The 20,345-nt window shown below is 36.8% G+C and overlaps 1 protein-coding gene and 1 pseudogene across 4 annotated transcripts in view; both read right to left on the bottom strand.

The window, feature by feature from the left end:
- Positions 1-2,933: 2,933 nt before the first annotated feature.
- ARHGEF3 (Rho guanine nucleotide exchange factor 3) overlaps positions 2,934-20,345 on the bottom strand; it is a 133,875-nt gene continuing 116,463 nt past the window's right edge. For all 4 annotated transcript variants that reach the window (XM_087709035.1, XM_087709036.1, XM_087709037.1 and 1 more), the window contains 8 exons: positions 17,867-18,037; positions 14,942-15,004; positions 14,686-14,782; positions 13,232-13,308; positions 11,910-12,167; positions 9,480-9,650; positions 5,668-5,854; positions 2,934-5,370 (listed from right to left, as the gene is read on the bottom strand). In XM_087709035.1, the coding sequence (XP_087565161.1) occupies positions 5,024-5,370; positions 5,668-5,854; positions 9,480-9,650; positions 11,910-12,167; positions 13,232-13,308; positions 14,686-14,782; positions 14,942-15,004; positions 17,867-18,037 (1,371 nt within the window). In that variant the 3' untranslated portion in view covers positions 2,934-5,023. The remainder of the gene's footprint in view (positions 5,371-5,667; positions 5,855-9,479; positions 9,651-11,909; positions 12,168-13,231; positions 13,309-14,685; positions 14,783-14,941; positions 15,005-17,866; positions 18,038-20,345) is intronic.
- Positions 6,049-8,658, bottom strand: LOC148047989 (leukocyte elastase inhibitor pseudogene; annotated as a pseudogene).

The following is a 20,345-nucleotide window of genomic DNA, read 5'->3' as shown; positions in this document are numbered from 1 at the left end:
TGCAACAGAACCCAGTATTGGACCTGCTTAGCTTCCAAAAGTTCACAAGTCAGCAAAGTGCTGTGGCTTAAGGTTGGTAATATGTATCAAAATTAACAGCAGCCTGTAGATAGAAGATATTTTTACACTATGCATCCCGATAAACTAACATGTTCACATATTCACTTAGAACAGTTAGAGCCATATCTGGTCTGCCTGTCAACCACTAGATGGCAAGGAAGAGATTCTGTATCTCTTTGCTACTATCTATAGGTAGTAAATTAGTTTTTGCACCTTATTTATAACAATGATACCATTAAATGTGTAATTATTATATTTTGGGGACATTTCTTGTTATGATTTAATAAGGGCTATCCCAAGATATTTGGCTGCCCAAGGTGCAGCATCAGCAAATGGGCATATTTCCCTAGCCTAGCCTAATTAGACCCATAAAACAGAAGAGTCCCACAAACAATCACACATGTAATTAAGTGTGCCTTTCATGGGACTCAAAATTAATCATCTGGTGTACTTACCTTATTACAGTAAATGGTTAGAAATCTGCTTTTCCCCGGAAGTAGGGGGGGGGGCAGAAAAACTATCTGGTTTCATGAGATCTTTCAGGATTTTAAGCAGGTAATAGTCATTAAAAATCTACAGGGAAGCAATCATGCAGGATAATCAGAGTTTGTACAATTTATATATTATGTTCTAATGAGATTTGATTACAGACAGCCTGGTTTAAGCATGTGACAAGCTTCATTTTGGTTAATTAGGGTGCTTCTATAAAAAGATGATCCTGGTTTGAACAACCCAGATCCTTTTTTGCTTTCCTAGAAAAGAAATTTCCTATTCTGGATTGAATTCTAAAGAATTTGAGTAGACAAAAGTTAATTATAGGAATCTGACCTTTAGACTGCAATCATTACTGGATATGAAAAATTAATAAAAATTAAGATGTTGTTCTAAACAATTTTACTTTCATTAAAATAGAACCAGCAGTTTAAACAATTTCACTATATTCTTCTTGATGTGGTTACTTTTTCATAATAAATTAAGTCATTTATTGGAACAAGATGAGAGATGCAGTCTTTTTTTCTACTCTATGATTTTTATTTTGCTTCTTTTGATGGTGGAAATATTTGAACGTAAGATCTGAAATGCATTCTGATAGCAAAATACAATAATAGTCTTCCCAATAATTTTTAAAATATCAAGTAGATGCTTCTCTTTCTCATGTATAGTTTTTCCCTTCAACAGGTATTTTATTTCAGCTTTTTGGTTTTTTTTATAGGTATGTGTTTTTCCATAGTCAGTTGAGTTTATTCCTATTTTTACTTGAGCGGCTTTCAATTTTTTTTATATGCAACAGCTTGTTTCAGATTCAGCTTTTCTATTTTTTCTTTGGCTTGTCATATTGGGTCTTTCCATTGTATTTATGATGCCTAATGTTTTAAACAGTGTCATAATATTTTCATGCAATATAAAAGGCATGAGATATTTATTAAAAAAAGAAATAATTGCAGCATGGAACAGGTATTTTTACATGAACCTCACATTACTCCTGATTTTTCTATATATATATATAAAACTGCTGTGTTGCAATATTTTTGGGCAGGGCTTATTTTAGCGCATGCGCTCAAAAGCCCAATTAGGATTATTATCCAGGGTAGTGGTGGTAGCGGGAGACTCCACCCTCCTGCACGCTTCTGCGCATGCACAGAAGTGTCATGCGCAAGCATGAGTGAACTGGTAGCGCCAGAGTTCTGATGTTCCTGGGCTCTGTTGGAGCCACTCTTCCAGTTTTGGAGTCACAACCCCAAGGGCTCCTACTACCACTTTGGCATTTATTTTCCTCATACCTCATACGTCTATACTCCATGACTGCCTTCATGTTTTGATGCCTTCAGAATTTTAAAATTAAAGTTGTAAAGGAAAACATGTTTTCCAAATCTCAAAAATCTATTTGGCTGGAGAAGAAACCGAGGTCTACAGTTGCTCCAAAGATATGATTTTCACGTAAAATAAAACACTTGGCATTGGTTGGTTTAGGAGAACCATTCTGAAATTTCAGCAGAAAGATCCCCATAATGTACTGCCTAATGTCTTAAATATGCATAAAATTTTAACCTATTAATCATAGAAGAGATTGAAGGAATCTATAGAATAAGAAGGTTCCCTCTTTAAATTACTAAAGCAGCTATAACACAGGAATATGTCTTGAATGATTTACACAGCCTTATTGTATTTGCTAGTACATAGTGGATATTTGCTTCCCTTTTAAAAAAAATCAAATGAACTCCTATTGTAAGATTTCTAAGGAGATATGCATTTTTACTCTGGACTGCAACAATTGCCGGTGTTTGTTCCTGTTCAGACATAGCAAGCATCTTAAAACTGATGAAAAAGAATTTGATGAAGTTGATTCTATAGCTCTCACATTTCAAATCCTTCATAAACCCATTTTGAGCATCAGTAATATACAATAAGTTTAGCTAAAATATAAAATTAATAATACTTTGAAGTAAATTATATTCTGCCTTTCCCAACCAAGCATGGAGCTATGGAACATAATTCAGTGTAATTTATTTGAAATGTTTTGTATAAGTCTATTATGCAAAAATATTTAATTACTAATACAGTATTTTTAATAAATGAAAACCATATAATTTCTCTAACATTTTGGCAATATTTGTCAGTTCAGTAGTTCACAACTTAAGTACATAATCCTTGGTATATTTACTGAGAAATAGTCCCGCTATGTCATTTGGACTTATTCCCATGTGTTGTAAGGTTGTAAAAATTTTAAGATTGCAATTTAATGTATTTTCTATTGCGTCTCCTTTGTAATTATTACTCCAAGCCCAGTCTGGAACATTGCATTAAACCATAAGTCACTGGATCTGTTTCCCTGAACATTTTTCAGAATAAAGCAAGTTAAATAAATTACAAGATTGAAACATGATCATAATATTTTAATCCTATACATACAGAAATGTCCTAAATAGTGATATTGGTAATTAATACTTTTTTTAAAAAAAGAAGTAAAGTAACCTACTATATACTGATTATTTAAAGATAATTACTTGTGTAACAGATTGTGAAACATTAAAAAAAAACCTGACACCTTATTTACTCCACTAATTTTTTTGTAAACATAAAATGCTTGATGTATACATTTTGCCAACGTTACTGTTGTACTGAGGTTGGAGTCTATACTGTATGGAAAGTAATAGTTATTATATTTCAGTGCACTGTTGCATATTATAGAACCATTTATTTAAAAAATCAGTAAAATACTGAATTTAATGTTGTTCAAACCTAATTGTAATTTTCTTACTCAATTTCCCAGTTTATTGGCATTTTCACAACTTTAACTGGGAAAGCTAATCAAAGCTGGACATTTTTCTGAGATGTTAATCGGAACACTTTGCAGTTGCGTTTCTAGAATAACAGTAGGTGCTACAGAAGGTTCTCACAACAGAGAATTATAGAATGGTACAGACTGGTACTAAGGAAGCCAATGCTTTATTGGGAGATCTGTTATAAGAAAATATCTGAATCACAGTTTTAATCATGACAATCGTGACTTATTTTAATCACAATTAGCTAATCAATTTAAACTCCTGATAAAACACATTATAAACATAAAAGTGAATTAATTTAAAAACCTGGTCTTTCTAATTTTTTCTAATGGGGATCCCTATTCCAATTTTTTTCAAGGTTGCTAATGTTTTGTTTGAATCACATTACATGTATTCTGAATTTTAATATGAGAAGCATATTAAACAAGTTTCTTACACAGAATTCATGACAAAGTATCTTAGTTGTGACAACAGGATATGCTTTTGTCAAAATGGGAAAAAAGCAAAGTCATCCTCTAATTTGTCCCTATTTTATGTCCTTGTGAGGTCACAAGACATATGCAAAAGGGATGGACCTTGTGGCTTCTTTTATCATTTGCCACTCTTTCCCCATCAGGTATTTCTATCTGTACCTGCAATGGAAGCTAGGAATATGAGCAATCATGGAAACTGAGAAAGAGAAGGTTTATTTGCTGCTCACCCAACTGATTTCCCAAGAATAGGTCTTGATTATAATTTTTATTTATAAAATGTAAGACAAATCAAAAATGTAAAGCGAGAGCACCATTTTATATACAAACTGATATGTTACCTCAGAAAGGGCTACACAAAGCAAAACAATTCTGTATAAATGTGAGTTCATTTATATTTCTGTTGTCATTTTTGGTGTTTCCATGCTCAGCACAATCATAGAGTTTTAGATTTTTCACTATTAATGAAGTGTTAATTTTCAAATGATTATCTTGCATCTGAAACCCTATTTTATTGCATTAGCTATGTTAATTGTTGACATGTGTATCTTAACGTTTCGCCCTAAAAATGTAAATCAATCTGTATTTAAGATTCCTGCCGACTTAGTATTTTAGTTTATCCTAAAATATAGCACTGCTTTATAAATGGTTGGACATCAATTGAGTCCTCATTATTTTTTGAACACCATCCACTGTCCAATATGCTACTTGTGATAGCTTCTGCACCCCTGCAAGTGATGTACTTAATGTCAAGAAATGTACTTATGTCAAATCACCAGGTGATAAGTAACTCAGTTTTAACTTCAGGCTTTTTGAAACCTTGCTTTATGTAACTTCCTGACCTTGACACTTTAAAAATGCCATGCAGACAACTTGTGTTAAGTTGCCATTTGAAACATCAAATGTGGGCATTTTATAAACAGGGACACCTGGTATATGTCTAAAACTGGTAGTTTAGAAATCATGTCTACCAACAGGACGTGTGAAACATTTGGCCAAGTACCTGTCTCAGCGACTGAGGCATTTACAGACTATCACAAGACTACAGTTGCCACACATACCAGTAGTTAACAGTATTATGGTCAATAGGTACAAATATAATAGGAATTGAATTGACATTGTCACAAAAATATTAAAAAGTGCTTCTTGCTCCACATATGGAATGCAAATACGTACATATGAGACACTGAAAGCCTCTTGAAGCTTTTGTCAGACATTGCTTTCTAATTCTCTGTCATTCTCCCATGAATCTGTCTCTCCCATGTGGTCACACTCAAGGCTGATTTCACTAGTGTCCATGCTACAGTTAGATCCACTGTCTGATTGGTCCATTTGTTCAGACTTGGATTCTTGCTGGAATATGCTGTTCCTACTTGATGCTATTACAGGTCCTTCCAAATCACGGACTCCATTTTCACCCGAGGCACGTAAAACCAGTTCTTTGGCTTGACGGATAGAGTTGAGCCAGAGCTGTTTATTGAAAGTATCATTTGCTTGTAATGAGTGGGATTGGCTTTGTGATCCATTCTTGAAGCTGATTCGAAAGAAGTTTTTAACTGGAAGAAAGGAAGCAAATCAGTATATAGAATGCTTTATGTAGGATGATTTAAATGCTGTGTGAATTTTCAGAACGTTTGAGCTTTGGTTTGTAATTTTCCACAAAATGCTAAGGATTTAAAACAATGGCACATTATTATTAATTTAAGAACTGGGATTCTCTAGGTGCCCGCTACATGAAGGATATGTCAAAACAGCTTCTTAGCAAAACAGCAAATGAATAGAATTTTAAATAAATACAATTCTGAAATGTCATTATTTGACAAACATCAAAATAATGTAACTGTGATTCATACTTCTCTCATTGTTGCTGAATGCACCACGTATGGATCCACCTAATCGCACCTCTCCATCTTGCAAGTCTTCCAGCATAAGATCCTTCACAGGGATGGGCTGACGATACATTTGGTAGCAGAGTTGTTCATTATGAAGAATTGCCCGAGTAATTACTAGCACTTCTTGGAAAAGAAAGACATGAAATTTCTGAGGAGGAAAAAAAAAGCTTGAGTCTCTTTTCTAGAATTTTATACATTTCTTATTTAAAAAACAATCAATTACCCTAGAGAAAACAGAAGCATTCAAAATACCCCCCCCTCTCCCTCTCACACACACACACACACCTCTGCTCTTTATTTTCTAAATCCTCTTTAGTTTTTCCAGGCCCTGTTATTTTCCAAGCTTTTTGTACTCCTTCCTGATGTTGCTATCACTTGACACTGCTATTGCCACCATTAATCATTGTCTACTACCATGATGTCTAGTTGATTGGCCAGTATCTGTATGTCTGGATCCAGAAGCCCCTCAGTGCCTTGGTGCTATTATTATCCATAACCATCTGGGGGACCTCCCATTTGGATTTGGGAGGGTCTAGCTCATACACTGTGCAAATTTTATTGTACACAGTGCCAACCACTTGGTTGTGCTGTTAAATGTATGCTGTTCCTGTCTGCATCTTACACCATGCCACTATGTCTTGCACCTCTGCATAATTTGCATTTGGGGTCCTCTCAAGTCCAATAGAACTTTGTTTCCATGGATGTAGTTCTTAGTGTCTGTTCTTGTGTTGATCTGATCTGTGTCTCAGTACTGCCTTTTAGTCAGCCCTTCCCAGCCATTGGTAGGATTTCCCAATGTCTGCTACTTTAGCTATCTGTTGATGGTACATCCCATGCAGAGTCTTGTCTTCCCATGGCACTTGAGCATTCTCCTTGATTTTCTTCTCATGTCTGCTGCTGCTTTAGACATTTCCTCTGAAGCTCATTTTTGTCTGCCATCTTACTGATGTATTCCTGGATGCTATGAGTTTCAGACTTAGACCTCACCCTCTTTCTGCCTGGTATATAATCTCTGTTGGACTTTGGGTTGAAAATTCCATATATTGTGAGAAGGTTCTGGATCTTCATGTTCTGTTTTGACCAGCTCATTCTACCAGCAAGATATCTGATGACACACATGGCATGTATGTTGATGGGATGGATCTTGTTCTTCCAATTAAGTTGGGTCTTCAGAATCTGACTTATCCTTTGATGGTGGTACTTGGGATGCCACACTTCTCCAGTCCTAATGCCATCCCAATATCCTCACTGTAGATGTGTCAGATGGATATCTTGTTCACTCTTGCATGTAGTTTTATGTCATCTATGTAGAGATAGTGGCTGATGGTAGTCTCTATCTTGAACTTGTATCCATATCACTCCTTGTGATTATCTGGTGGAGGAGGAGGTTCAAAACTATGCGGAACAGCCGCAGGATCAAAACATCATAGCAATAGCAATAGCAGTTAGACTTATATACTGCTTCATAGGGCTTTCAGCCCTCTCTAAGCGGTTTACAGAGTCAGCATATTGCCCCCAACAGTCTGGGTCCTCATTTCACCCACCTCAGAAGGATGGAAGGCTGAGTCAACCTTGAGCCGGTGAGATTTGAACCGCTGAACTGCAGATAACAGTCAGCTGAAGTGGCCTGCAATACTGTACTCTACCCACTGTGCCACCTCGGCTCTCCATATGACTAGAAGGAAGTATACCCCGAATACAGAGAAAAACAAATGTGTGTTGATGAAAGTTCTTGGGAAAGTGGCTTATAAAGAAATTTGAGGAGTTAAGGCATTTAATCAACATGGGCAGAATGCACCTATTACGGAGAACAACACCTACCAAAGAACAGGATGCTCTTTGTAGCTCACTGGATAATAAAAAAGAGGAAGGGATGGTCAGCTTTGAATTGTGGCACAAACATTACACCTCCCTTCATGCCGAGAGCAGTGGCAGCAGCTGCCTCCGTGCCTTCTTCATTGACTTCTATGAATGATTTGTGAACAATTTCAGAGATGACTAAATCATTGTTAGTTGACATTCCAGAGAAGTCTGCCTTGCCCTCATCAAATGCATCCGTCATTCCCATGCTTTTCAGAACAGGCTTCAGGTCGTATTTTTCTTCCAGTTTAAATTTGGGAAAGGAGAGTTCAATTTTTTCTGGGAACATATTCTCTGGATTGATCCAGTCCATGAGTTTCTCATGCGTAATTTCTCTCTCCAGCTTTTCCAATCCAGTAGAGTTATCTTCAATCTCATCGGGGAGCAGAATGATCATGCTCAACTCATCACCAACATATGGAATCTCAAGAATGGAAATCCGAGAGACCAATATATCGACATAGTTGTATTCTGCTTTCTTGAACGTCATCTGCACTGTTTTCCTTTCATTCTTGTTAATCCGGAATGGGTTTTCCTGTGTGTTATCTTTGTTGAACTTAGCTGCCCAGTTCCCCTTGAAATAGATAGCATTCACCAAAACCAGTTTTGTAAGCGAATCAATTATTCCAGGGACAAGCAGATCCTGAATTTTTCCTGAGGTTTTCTCTGCTACCCAGTCATTTATATGTTTTCTTGAATCTTCTGAAGCTTGTTTGAAGTTAAGTTTTTCCAGACTTGCATGGTAGAATTTCTCAGTGGATTCTATAAATGATGCAAGAAAATCGTATGATGTTTCTCCAAAGAGCCGATTGGCTAGGCTGAGGATATAATTGGCCCCTGGTTTGTTGATTTCAGAAATCAGTTTCTCAAATTTTTGGTGAACCTCTCCATCTTTGGATACAGAGAGCACCTTTGACATCTGAACTTCTGTATTGCCTTTGGCCCCCAACAAGACCATAAGCAGTGCCGAAGATATACTCAAAGGAGAAAAAAACAAGTTCTTGGAAGGATCTTTGCACAAAGCTTCTTGAAGAGGTCCAGGGCAAAGGTGGTGTTTGCTGTAGAAAGACTGTCCATGTTTCCGAGCCTGGGGACGGGGCAGGTAGTATTCTGGGCTGCTAGCAGCCTTACTAAGAGACGTCTCTGGCTGGGGAGAAACGCCAGCGCAGCTGCCATCATCTTGGAATATGTGCGCTTGATGGACACTTATGCAAGTTATCTTGAGTTGATTTCCAGTGTTATTTCCAGAGTCCCATTGAGTACTTTAGGAAGGTCCTTAGTGTCCTGTTGACTTTGTATAGTACCACAGATCAAAGTGTGTGACACTAAACCATAGGCTTTCCTGTAGTGAATCCAGGCTGTGCTCAGATTGATCTGTTTTGACCTTGAATTTTAGGCAATTGCTCTATCTATGAACAATTAATGTTTTGAACTTCTAGATTTGTTCCCTTCTGAGATGTGTTTATATATAGCCTCATGGTCCTGTAGCTTGGCAGCACGATCCCTAATGGAACTTTCCATGTTGTGGAAGGCAAGATCTTTTATGGTGCTGTTCCCTTGTAGGGCTATTACATGATCTGTCCTCCTTTTATGGATCTGAATGCTTATTTAAGAACGTACTGTGGTGGGAAAGCCCTAAGGAATATGATAGATGGATATATGGATGGATGGATGGATGAATGAATGAAAAGATCGATGGATAGACAAATATCACAATTCTATTAAAAGAAGGATAGTATTTTCTAATACACATTAGCATGTTTGTTGTTCTAAAGTCTGCTAAGGCATACTAACTGCAGCCAATAGATTGGTTAATTTGAGCAACAATCTGATGATGTAGAAAACAAAATTCAAAGGAAAGGGAATAAAACATATCAGTATTTTATTTTTATTTTGAAAAATAAATCCCTTACCGCTCCCCTGTTGTTTTTTAGTTCACCGTGACAGCAAACAACACGTGATTCATCTATCAGGGAGTCCCTTTGGGTATCATCAAGATATATCAGCCTCTCTTTGTAATACTGACATTCAGATTCTCCTGTCTTTTTATTGATTTCTGCTACTATGCCTTGAACAATATTCATCTGGAAAAAAAATAAAGAGATTATTTACAAGCAGGTCAATTTCCAAGACAGGTTGACAAAAAGCTGCTAAAAGGAGATCTATTGAAAATTAAGTTTTCAATGTTTTTCTGGCAGAGTGTACGGTGTGTAGACTTTAATTCCTAGAATTCTTCATTCTAGATCAGTGTTTCTCAACCTTGTCAACTTGAAGATGTCTGGACTTCTTCTGGGCATTCGCTGGCTGGGGAATTCTGGGAGTTGAAGTCCAGACATCTTCAAGTTGACAAGGTTGAGAAACACTGTTCTAGATATTATTGACAGTGGTTCAACTGAATGTGCAGGAATGACATCTGCAGGAACTTCTTGGTTATCATTAAAAGAAAATACTTATAGCTCAGGGTTGAAATGTGGGGTCCTTGTTGGTCTCAGCTTGATTGTTTTCTTGCAGATGTTTAATTACCCAAATTAGGTGACATTATCAGTGCTGGACAAGGGAATGAAATGCCTGCAACAACCAAGCTAAGAAAGCACCAAGGACCCTTCACTTTTTGGTTATGTTTTGAGAGCAGGAATATACCATACGATAATCGGCCTGCTGCCAATTACCTCTCAAAGACCCATTAGATCGCACAGGATTGGCCTCCTCCGGGTTCCGTCTACCAGCCAATGTCATCTGGCTACGACTCGGGGGAAGGCCTTCTCTGTGGCAGCTCCGGCCCTGTGGAACGAACTCCCCGCAGAGATTCGGACCCTCACCTCTCTCCAGGCCTTCCGAAAAGCTGTTAAAACCTGGCTGTGTTGGCAGGCCTGGGGTTGATGAGCTCCCTTCCCCTCTCGACTTGTGTGGCTGTTGGCTATTTTAACTGCTTGTCTTGTATTTTTGTGTTCCCTTTCCCCCCTTGAGTTGTTCGCCGCCCTGAGTCCCACAGGGAATAGGGCGGCATATAAATAAAACAAATCTCAATCTCTCAATCTCTAATCAATATGAATACACCCAGTCCTTGTTCAGTGACCAAGTTCTGTTCCAGTGATTGTTAAGTGAAATAATTGCTAAGCATACGCTTCACACAAAGAGAGAGAGACAGAGACAGATGCAGTGAAGATTACCGGATGCTACTGTCTCATTTAGATAAAGTTCTCTTGTACAGCATTAATCTCATTCTGGTGTGTATTGTTTTCTGGCATATGAATTTGGTCATAAATATGTGTACTGGTTAAAAATGGTTAATAAATGCCCTTTTTTACCATTGCATTTACAAGTGATCTCTAAATGTAATAGTTGCTAAATGAATGACAGTTTAGCACATTTCTTCATTCAAGTAGACTAAATGAAATATAATCAGAATCATTTTGCACATAAACAACAGAACTTCGTTGTTTGATTTTTTTAACTAAAACTGCTAGTATTATGTGTGCTTGACCCCATGCCTGTATTGTAATTTGCTTTGCCATAGTAAATAGGGATGCTTTTCTAAATAAACCTAAGTGATTAAAAATAGTCCTGCATACTTCTAGTAAAAGCAGTTGTACTGAACTTTCATGTCTTCATTAAGGGGAAGGAATTCTAAAATTTGTGGGAGCCCTAAACACTTGGTGCCTTTGCTATTGCAACCAGGCTAATCTACAATATTCTTGAAACCCTGATCAGCCTTTGAATACTTAAGCAGAAGCAGCTATTTATTCCCAGAGGATTAAAGAAAAGTTTGGCATAAGTAACTTTGGCACGCTTCTGTTTCTTAGAATTATATCTAAGAAGCAACACTATGGAGAGGAATATTTGAATGTGTGATATTTAGCCATAAATACATACACATACGCACAGTCACAGTGCGACATGGTTCATGTGTTATCAGATTGTTATTTCTGCTTCAACAGCTCAACACAATACATGGAAACCATTAGTATGACCAACCAATTTGGGTTGTGGAGGTCACATGATCTATTTTGTCAAAGGAAAGAGACTATTTGATTCACTTCATTAAAAAGGGGGCTTGAAGGTAGATACATCTACTGGAGCTATCTAGTCTAGAAGAACACTTAGCCAACAGAGCAGAAGAAGGCACCTTAACTTTTCCACAGCCTCTAAAAACAGTACTGCTTTTCTACTTCTACACTATTAATATTCTTACATTAACTATAAATAATTTTGCATATCAAGCACCTACAGACTCACATACATACACTATGGTAATTCTAATCCAAGCAACTGCCTTGAGATGGATAATTCAACATTTTTTAAAAAAAATATCTCTATTTGTTACATTGTTGCTAAATACATACAGCTTCTTCAAGGTGCTGATGATCTGGATGATCATTTGGTGTGTGCCTCAAAATCTCTCTGAGTAGCAGTGGATATTTCACCAGACGGCTGCGTGGGATATCAAGGAAATTCCATAAATCTAATTTACGACTGAAAGGCGATTCCAGGCAACGCTGTAGGAAGTCCTGCACTCTGTGGTCCTGTTTTTTATGGTCCAACAAAGCTTTAGCAGTCACTTGATTGCTGCAGTAACTATCGTAAGAATTCAAGAACGGCAGCTAAGAAAGAAAAGAAATGATAATAGGTGGCAGGAGTTTTGGGGTATTTGAGAGACCGCCTACTGCCAATTACCTCCAATAGACCGATTAGATCCCACAGATTAGGCCTCTTCCGAATTCCATCTACTGGCCAATGCCAACTGACGACCACCCAGAGGAGGGCCTTCTCTGTGGCTGCTCCGGCCCTTTGGAACGAGCTCCCCGTGGAGATTCGGACCCTCACCACCCTCCAGGCCTTCCGCAAAGCCCTTAAAACCTGGCTATTCCGACAGGCCTGGGGCTAATGAGTTCCCCCCCCCCTCGAATGGTATGGTTGTTGAGTGTTTTAAATTGTGGTATTGTTTTGTTCGTGTTCTTTTTTCTTATTTGTATCCCCCCCCCCCGACTTGGTTGTGAGCCGCCCTGAGCCCCTCCGGGGAATAGGGCGGCATAGAAATATAATAAACTCAACTCAACTCAACTTTTTACATGTTCATATTCAAACATATTTGTTGCTTTCAAACGGGGTTGTTTTCAGATCTTTAAATCTGCTATTCTAAGGTTCTAATTATGCAGTATTGTAAGTTCTATTTTCTGTATTTTCCTACCTACAGTTCAATGGCTTTAAAAATAGTTATTGCAGCCTTGAATCCAACAATGAGTTTAAAAAGCACATTTTCTGAATAAGTCCAATATATTTGAACTAATATAACAATGCAATCTTCTGAAGCAATTGATATGTGTAACCTTAGCACATTATAATTAATCTAAGGATTATGTATCACAAGCATTGCTCATTGGCATATGCAAAGCTTATAAAATAAACATTTGTTAATATATGAAACTATGAAAGCAGTTTTTGAAGTTGTTCTTTACCCTTAATCTTCTGCAGTGTTAGAAAGCTGCTTTAAGTATTAAAATCAAAGATCCTTTTCTTTAAAATTTATCTTTTCCAACTATATTAATTTTAACTCAAATATTCACAAATCCTGCTATTCGTGTTTCTTTAAATATGTTTATAATGCTAAATAAGATCGGCAGTTAAAAAATAGGAACAAGAAAATCTATATAAGTATTTTACCTACCCAGCTCACAAGAATGTGACCAACTGATTCTGTAGATCCATCAGACTTCCTCGTTTCCTTCAGTCTCCTAAGAAGATCTGATGAAAATAGAATACTGAGTATTATGGGAATGAATGGAAGACTTGGTTAATGAATCATTCACTGATAATGTTCATAATATGAAAAGCCAGGCTTAGCAGAGAATGTAACACTGGTTTTTCCTCTACAATGGACTAGGCTTTTGAACTTTTGTGTGACTCAAATATACTGTGTTTTCCTATATTTTGTCTAAGCAACAGAAAAGGGAAGCTTGTCAATTTAGTATTAGTTTCTACTAATAAAAACTTTGCCAAATGTCATTAAAGCCCCTATCATTTTTATAAGAAAGTGAGTCAAAGGGCTATTCATGTTTCAGTAACAAACCTCATGCAACATGCCTAATGGTTTCTTCATACATCCGTTTTAACTGCTGCATTGACAGTTTCAGTTTTGATCATAGCAGAATGATTTGTATCTTTTATTAGAAAACATTTCCACATTTAAGCATCCAACCCACCTTCTAAAGATTAAATGATGATCAGAGGAAAAGCAAAACAACCAATAGCATGACCCCCACTTCAGAAATGACCCTTTTGCAACAATGTTAAGCCTTTCTTCTAATACGGCTGCTTAATTTGGAATCAGAGTCCCTCCCTTCATAGCACCCTTAAAAAAAAAAAAGAACAGCAATTTCAGGAAGTCCTAAAAGAAACTCAATAGTGAGAAAAAAACAAAGACACACATACCATAATTTTACAAATCTGAATAAGCTGAAATAATGAGCTATGTAAAATATATCCGGAAACTTTCGGTATGTACTTCGGAATTATTATTATTATATACTTTATTTATTAAACATGAAATGCAGTCAACTGAATATTTAAAAATGTGTCACAAATATCATTGACTGGTGCTAATGGTTGACACCAGTTGCTTCCAGCGTCCCAGGTATCAACCAAATTACCTTCTTAAAATATATGATGCTCCGAGTAGCGCAGTTTTTTGCAGTTCCGCTGGTGTTATTGCAGGAAGCTGCAATTTCTTGATGTGTTTTGTAAAATTCTTGGTCATGATACTAAGTACCCCGATGACAATGGGTACATGTTTCATCCATAACCATGTACTTTCGATGGCCAGGTCACGATGTTTTGTATTTTTTCCAGTTCTTTTATTAAATTATTTATACATATATGTATGTACGTTTTTATGTATACATGTATACATGCATGTATATGTATATAAATTCCATAATGAAACCTTAACAGATTACAACCAATTCCAAGGTAAAGGCCTCTCCATAAACATAAACCTACACAAATATTATAGAAAAATTTAAATATGGGACATTGCTGCATATTACAGCTTATAGATTTTGCATAACACTCTAATATTGTATACAACCATTTCTCCAATATACTGAATGCAAGGAATTATACCTTCGTGAAGAGGAATTAAAGAATCTAGTGTTCCAAAAATTTGGTTTAATTCTTGTTCAGACATTATGGATAGCTTAAGCATTGGATCATGGTACGCCTGTGTAAAGACAGAAAAGCCGTACAATAAATATTTAAACTCTCATATTAGTGATCAGATTTAAGTTCTGGCTTCCATATTCAAACTTTGTCTTCATTTACACTGGTTACAGAAACAGTATTAACAAGTTTCAGATAGAATATGTAAGCATGAAAATACCTTCTTTGCTAACTTTAAGTCTTCAATCAAGTCTTCTTCTCCTTGTGCAAGTTCAAATATTGCCTGTAATTTTGAAAATGAAAAGAAGGTGAGATTTTTATAAAATAAAGAAAGAAATGTGCTATTCCAAAATAAATAGAAAAATTGAAATAAGGCTAAAGACACAATTTTTTGTTTTCTTTTGCAAGGAAAAAAATATGATAAAACCAACAGATTATGTAGTTACTCTGTTTTTTTATGTATGTTATATTCCAATCTACAGCTTCCGTGTTATTAGTTGTATGACTAATTATATAGTCCATTTTGCTACATCAGAAAAAGTTATAAAGCAATGTATGCTAGTATAACAGTTTCTGATTTTTGGTTAGCATGCTTCTTTATTAGAGAATACTATTTTAATATCAATATTTCAGAATGAGTTTCATATATTTATACATAGAGACACACTTCAAGGGAATGTCCTCAGAGAACTACAGGTAAAGCTTAAAAGTAGAGATTTTGTCCCCCTCTTTTCATTCTGCTCAAAGGAGCAGAGGACAAATGAGACGACCTTGCTTCTTTGTGTCTTTTACAGGTAGTCCTCAACTTACAACCATAACTGAGCCCAAAATTTCCATTGCTAAGTGAGGCAATGGTTAAGTGATCTATTTATGACCATTTTCCCACAGTTGTTAACTGAATGGCTGCTGTTGTTAAATGAAGCATGCGGTCATTAAATGAATCTAGCTTCCCCCATTCACTTTGCTTGTTGGAAGCCAGCTGGGAGAGATATAAATGGTGATCACATGACCTTAGGACAGTGCAACTGTCATAAATATATGCCAGTTACTAATTGCTGGAATTTTGACCATGTGACCATGGGGAAGCTGCAATGGGCATAAGTGTCAAAAACAGTCATAAGTTACTTTTCAATGCTGCTGTAACTTTGAACAGTCACTAAACAAATAGTTGTAAGACAAGGACTAGCTGTATCTTGTATGTTTCCACTTCCTTAAATATTAAGTGCATCATTGGTCCTACTATCGGTTTTAGGACAAATTGATGGGTGCAAATTATATTGTTTCCTTAAAATAAATTGGTGCACATTGTATCTTCTTGTCCTTTAAAAAGTATATTTTTATAGCTTCAAAATAATTTAAAAGGAGGAGGAGGAATTGTTCAAATGCCATTCTGTTTTTTGCTCCTACTTTACTCATGACTTGTTTCAAGAGATTGTTATGCTTAAGATTCTTGGGGTGCACAATGGCCTTGTGGGGGTTTTGTGGCAAAGCAAATTAACTCATTTTATTTCCAGTTGAGACCTAGTCTATTTCTTTAAAAAACCAGAAAAGCTGCTACTTTTAAGCATGAATGCTTGGAATATCAAATAAAATGCCTTGCATCTGATTGAACATGCAGCAGATCATTCTGAATGAACAGCTCAAGGGCTAATCAATTTACAACACCAAGAGACTCAAATGAAAAAAATAATTAGTACCACATGCCTGATAGGCAGTGAATACTTTAAGGCAAGAAAATAAAGCAGACATGGAAAGGGAAGTAACAGTGACAATTGGGTGGCTAATGAAGCCATGTGCTACGAGAGCAAATTTAAAGGCTGGTAAATGTTGTTGTGCTAACATCTAGAGAGCTACACATGTTCAGGAAGGAGACCTTCTTACCTCATAATTATTGTCTAAGTAGCCATTCTAGAACTAAGACAGGAAGCAAAATGTGCAATTATAACTTTGCCATTTGTTCCTGCCTTTCACTATTCTTAATCAATGGAAAAATATTTGTAGCAACAATTCACACTGGTTGAGTTCACATATCAAGGAAGGCTATAATGTTGGTTTGCTTTTAGCTTAATATGTTATAGGTACCCAGCCATTGTGGTTTTTAAAGTACATTTTACAGCTTAGCATACAATAGGTTCTACATCACTTTCCTTGTTCATTTGACTACTGCTCCGTTTAAAAGCAAATCAGAAATATAGAGGAATCTTTTCTTCCTATTTGTAAACTCTACCCAACCCTCAAATTATAACTACATGAGGAAAATATATGGGTAGCAGCAATAGGAAGAAAATAAAAAAGCCATAGAATGAGGTGATGTATTTTTAAAAATGGCCCTGTCTTTATATTCAGACTTTCTTCCTTGATCCAGATTTGTTTTGCCATTATATTGCTACTTGCAGAGGATTCTCTTTCAACATCAATGGCCAGTTGGCTTTTGAATACAAAACAGAGGGGGGGAAATGATTCATTCCATTGTAGTGTAAGCAAAATAGACAGAGCTCTGTAGCAGGCACCAATCTAAATCAGGTGCTGCGAGAGTCACTTTTACAGACTAGAGTAGCAATATATTAACAGTTCTTAACAGCATCGGAGTACACTCAAAAGATAGAGCCGAGGTGGCGCAGTGGTTAAATGCAGCACTGCAGGCTACTGCTAGATCAGCAGTTCAGCGGTTCAAATCTCACCGGCTCAGGGTTGACTCAGCCTTCCATCCTTCTGAGGTGGGTAAAATGAGGACCCAGATTGTTGGGGGCAATATGCTGACTCTCTGTAAACCGCTTAGAGAGGGCTGAAAGCCCTATGAAGCGGTATATAAGTCTACTGCTATTGCTATTGCTATATGTGAGCTTAGTTGTTTGCTTGTAGACATTTCATTACCCAGCTAGGTAACATCTTCAGTCACTGCTTAATGGAGTAATGAAACATCTATAAGCAAACAACCATGCTCAAAAAGCACCAAGTTTCTACAATTCAACCCTGACTGTATATACTGTAGTCTCTTCTATAGATGTGTGGCAGTTTTGTTACTGCCCTGAGTGCAAAAAGAGGGAATGTTTTTGTGGAGAGCAAATGTACTGTACAGAGTCAGGTACACATTCACTTTTACCTCAGAAAAAAAGAAACTAAAAGACAATATAAATAAGCAAACCTCTTGGCGCTTAATTTCTTTGGATGTGAGCATCTGATTGACACAAACATCGAAAGTCTCACTCCAGAGTTTACTGTCTCGTCGCTTGGTGCTAGCAGAGGGTACATTTTTCATCCAAGAACGTGATGCAAGTAAGTCAGTTCGACTGTCATTACGAAAACTGATAGAACGCTAGGAAAAAGGAAACTATAATTACTACTTAGATAACGTTTGATTTAAAGTACCAGTGCAGAAACAGGATGAAACCTGGTTGCTGATTTTGGACCAGCCTAGCTCACAGGTGTCATGGCAATAACACTGGATAGGAATCTATATAGTTCTTTGGTATTTTTGGAAGAAACTTATAATAAGTAACAATTTCTTTTTGAAAACTTAGCCATAATTATAACTTAGTCAAAAAAGAAAATTAATAAACTTGAATACAAATCTTGAGAAAGCCCTACAATTTACTGTAAATAAAGTTCTAAATTGGAATTTACCACTGTAAACATAATGCATGAATAATTTTTATTCAGCAACAAAATGAAAGTGTCAATGTTCAAATGGGAGTTTCCATAATTATCGTAAATATGTCATTTTATATTCATTGGTCACTCATGTATATATTTCAAAAAGAATTATACATACACCATATTAATTTATGTACTTAGGCAGAATCTTAAAAGGCATTTTGCAAAAAAAAATTATTATAGAGCGGGCCTACTTTCATTAAACTACACTCTTTTATCCCTGTTTATTCATCCGATGGCACTAAAGTGACCTGCAGCAAGAGGGATCCAACTGGCATCTACTCAGAGTAAATAATTGAATTCCAGGCAAGAATATACTGCAGATGTAATCAAGATGTGTTAAGAAGTGCAGTTGCAATATCACTTGAAGAGTTCTAGACTGTATCCTGAGTAGAATTTCTGGAAGCCCTGTGAGGCAAAATAGATTATGCCAGAACTAGCACCTAAAGGGATGGGTGCATGGTACTGTAATGGTGTCAGGCATAACCTACTTGGAGAAGACAACCCATTGTGGCAATATTGTTAATATAATCTTTTTTAGTTCACTACCAACAACTGTTACTTAGATGGTGTCTGTACGGAGGGAGGTTTCGAAGCAAGGGGCACTGACTTCACTTAATTCAGTTTCAAACCATTTACGGTTTTTAAATTAAACAATGGCACTTTGAATTTGGCTTGCAACCAAATTTACAGTTGATGAAGTTTGCTGAAATATAATTGAAGGAAGTACGGGCAGCCAAACATCTGATTATTCCAGTCTTCTCAAATTGAAGTTTCTAGATTATATTTTCAGAGGTCTTAATACTGCAGTACTCTTTTAGCAAAGCAAGGTAAACTCAATGTCACAAAGGGAATCTGGATTTTGCAGTCCAAGTCCAAATTCAGGGACACCTCCAAAGTTCCAACCATTTTTTGAGGGGAGGAATACACTCTGAAACAATTCAATAGATTTCTCTAAATTAAAGAAAAAATAGGTAAATGTGTACCTACAGGACTGAATTCTTAATATTCATCCTTCCTGTGTATCAAAAAATGTGCCATAGGAATTTTTTATTATTGCCCCTAGTTACAAGGTAAAACATACCAAAACAAATGCAACCATTTTAAAGCTACCAAAATGTACATGATTTATCAACAAAATATTGAAAATTCCAAAATAAGTAAAACAAGCTGACAGAGCAAAGTACCGTATTTTCACGACCATAAGGCGCACCGAATTATAAGGCGCAGTATCAGTTAACGGTAAATTTTCAACCTTTCTTCATATATAAGGCGCACCGGATTATAAAGCGCACGGTTTTTTTGCAACATTCATCCGCGCGCAACTTTCGCAAACAAACAAATTACTAACGAAATCGTGTGATCGCGGGGTTTACTGGCAGGTGCTCAATTTGCAAACATTTTTCACGGATTGGCGTAGCCTTTAAACGCAGCCTAAAAAGAATTAAAACACTAAAAAAATACAGAGAAAAATCAGTCACTTTTATTAAACTTTTAAACAGCTTTTAAACTTTTAAAACTTTTAAACTTTTATAGTCGGCTCTATTCATCTTCCATGAAACCTTCGAACTCTTCGTCCTCCGTATCGGAGATCATCAATTGGGCGATGGCGGCATGCAGCAAACCCGAATCCGTATGGCCCGTATCTTCATCGTCAGAGTCATCAGTTTCGATACTCTCGATGCCGTCGCTGGTCAGTCCAGGAATGATGTCGGCCTTCGCGAACCCTCGGATGACAGTTCTGGCGGATACTTTATGCCAGGCATCCACTATCCACTGGCACACAATGGCATAACTGGCCCGGCGTTGCCTCCCGGTCTTCGTGAAGGAGTGCTCTCCTTCCATCATCCAGTTTTCCCACGTGATTCGCAGTTTCGCCTTGAAGGAACGATTGACACTTATGTCCAGTGGTTGCACTTCTTTGGTCAGACCACCCGGTATTACAGCAAGCTCCGAGTTGGTCTTTTTCA

This window comes from Thamnophis sirtalis, unplaced genomic scaffold (assembly GCF_051295495.1).
Source record: "Thamnophis sirtalis isolate CommonGarterSnake01/CBP01778 unplaced genomic scaffold, rThaSir2_p1.2 scaffold_3, whole genome shotgun sequence".
Classification (NCBI taxonomy): Eukaryota; Metazoa; Chordata; class Lepidosauria; order Squamata; family Natricidae; genus Thamnophis; species Thamnophis sirtalis.
This window is presented reverse-complemented; position numbering and strand designations above follow the sequence as displayed.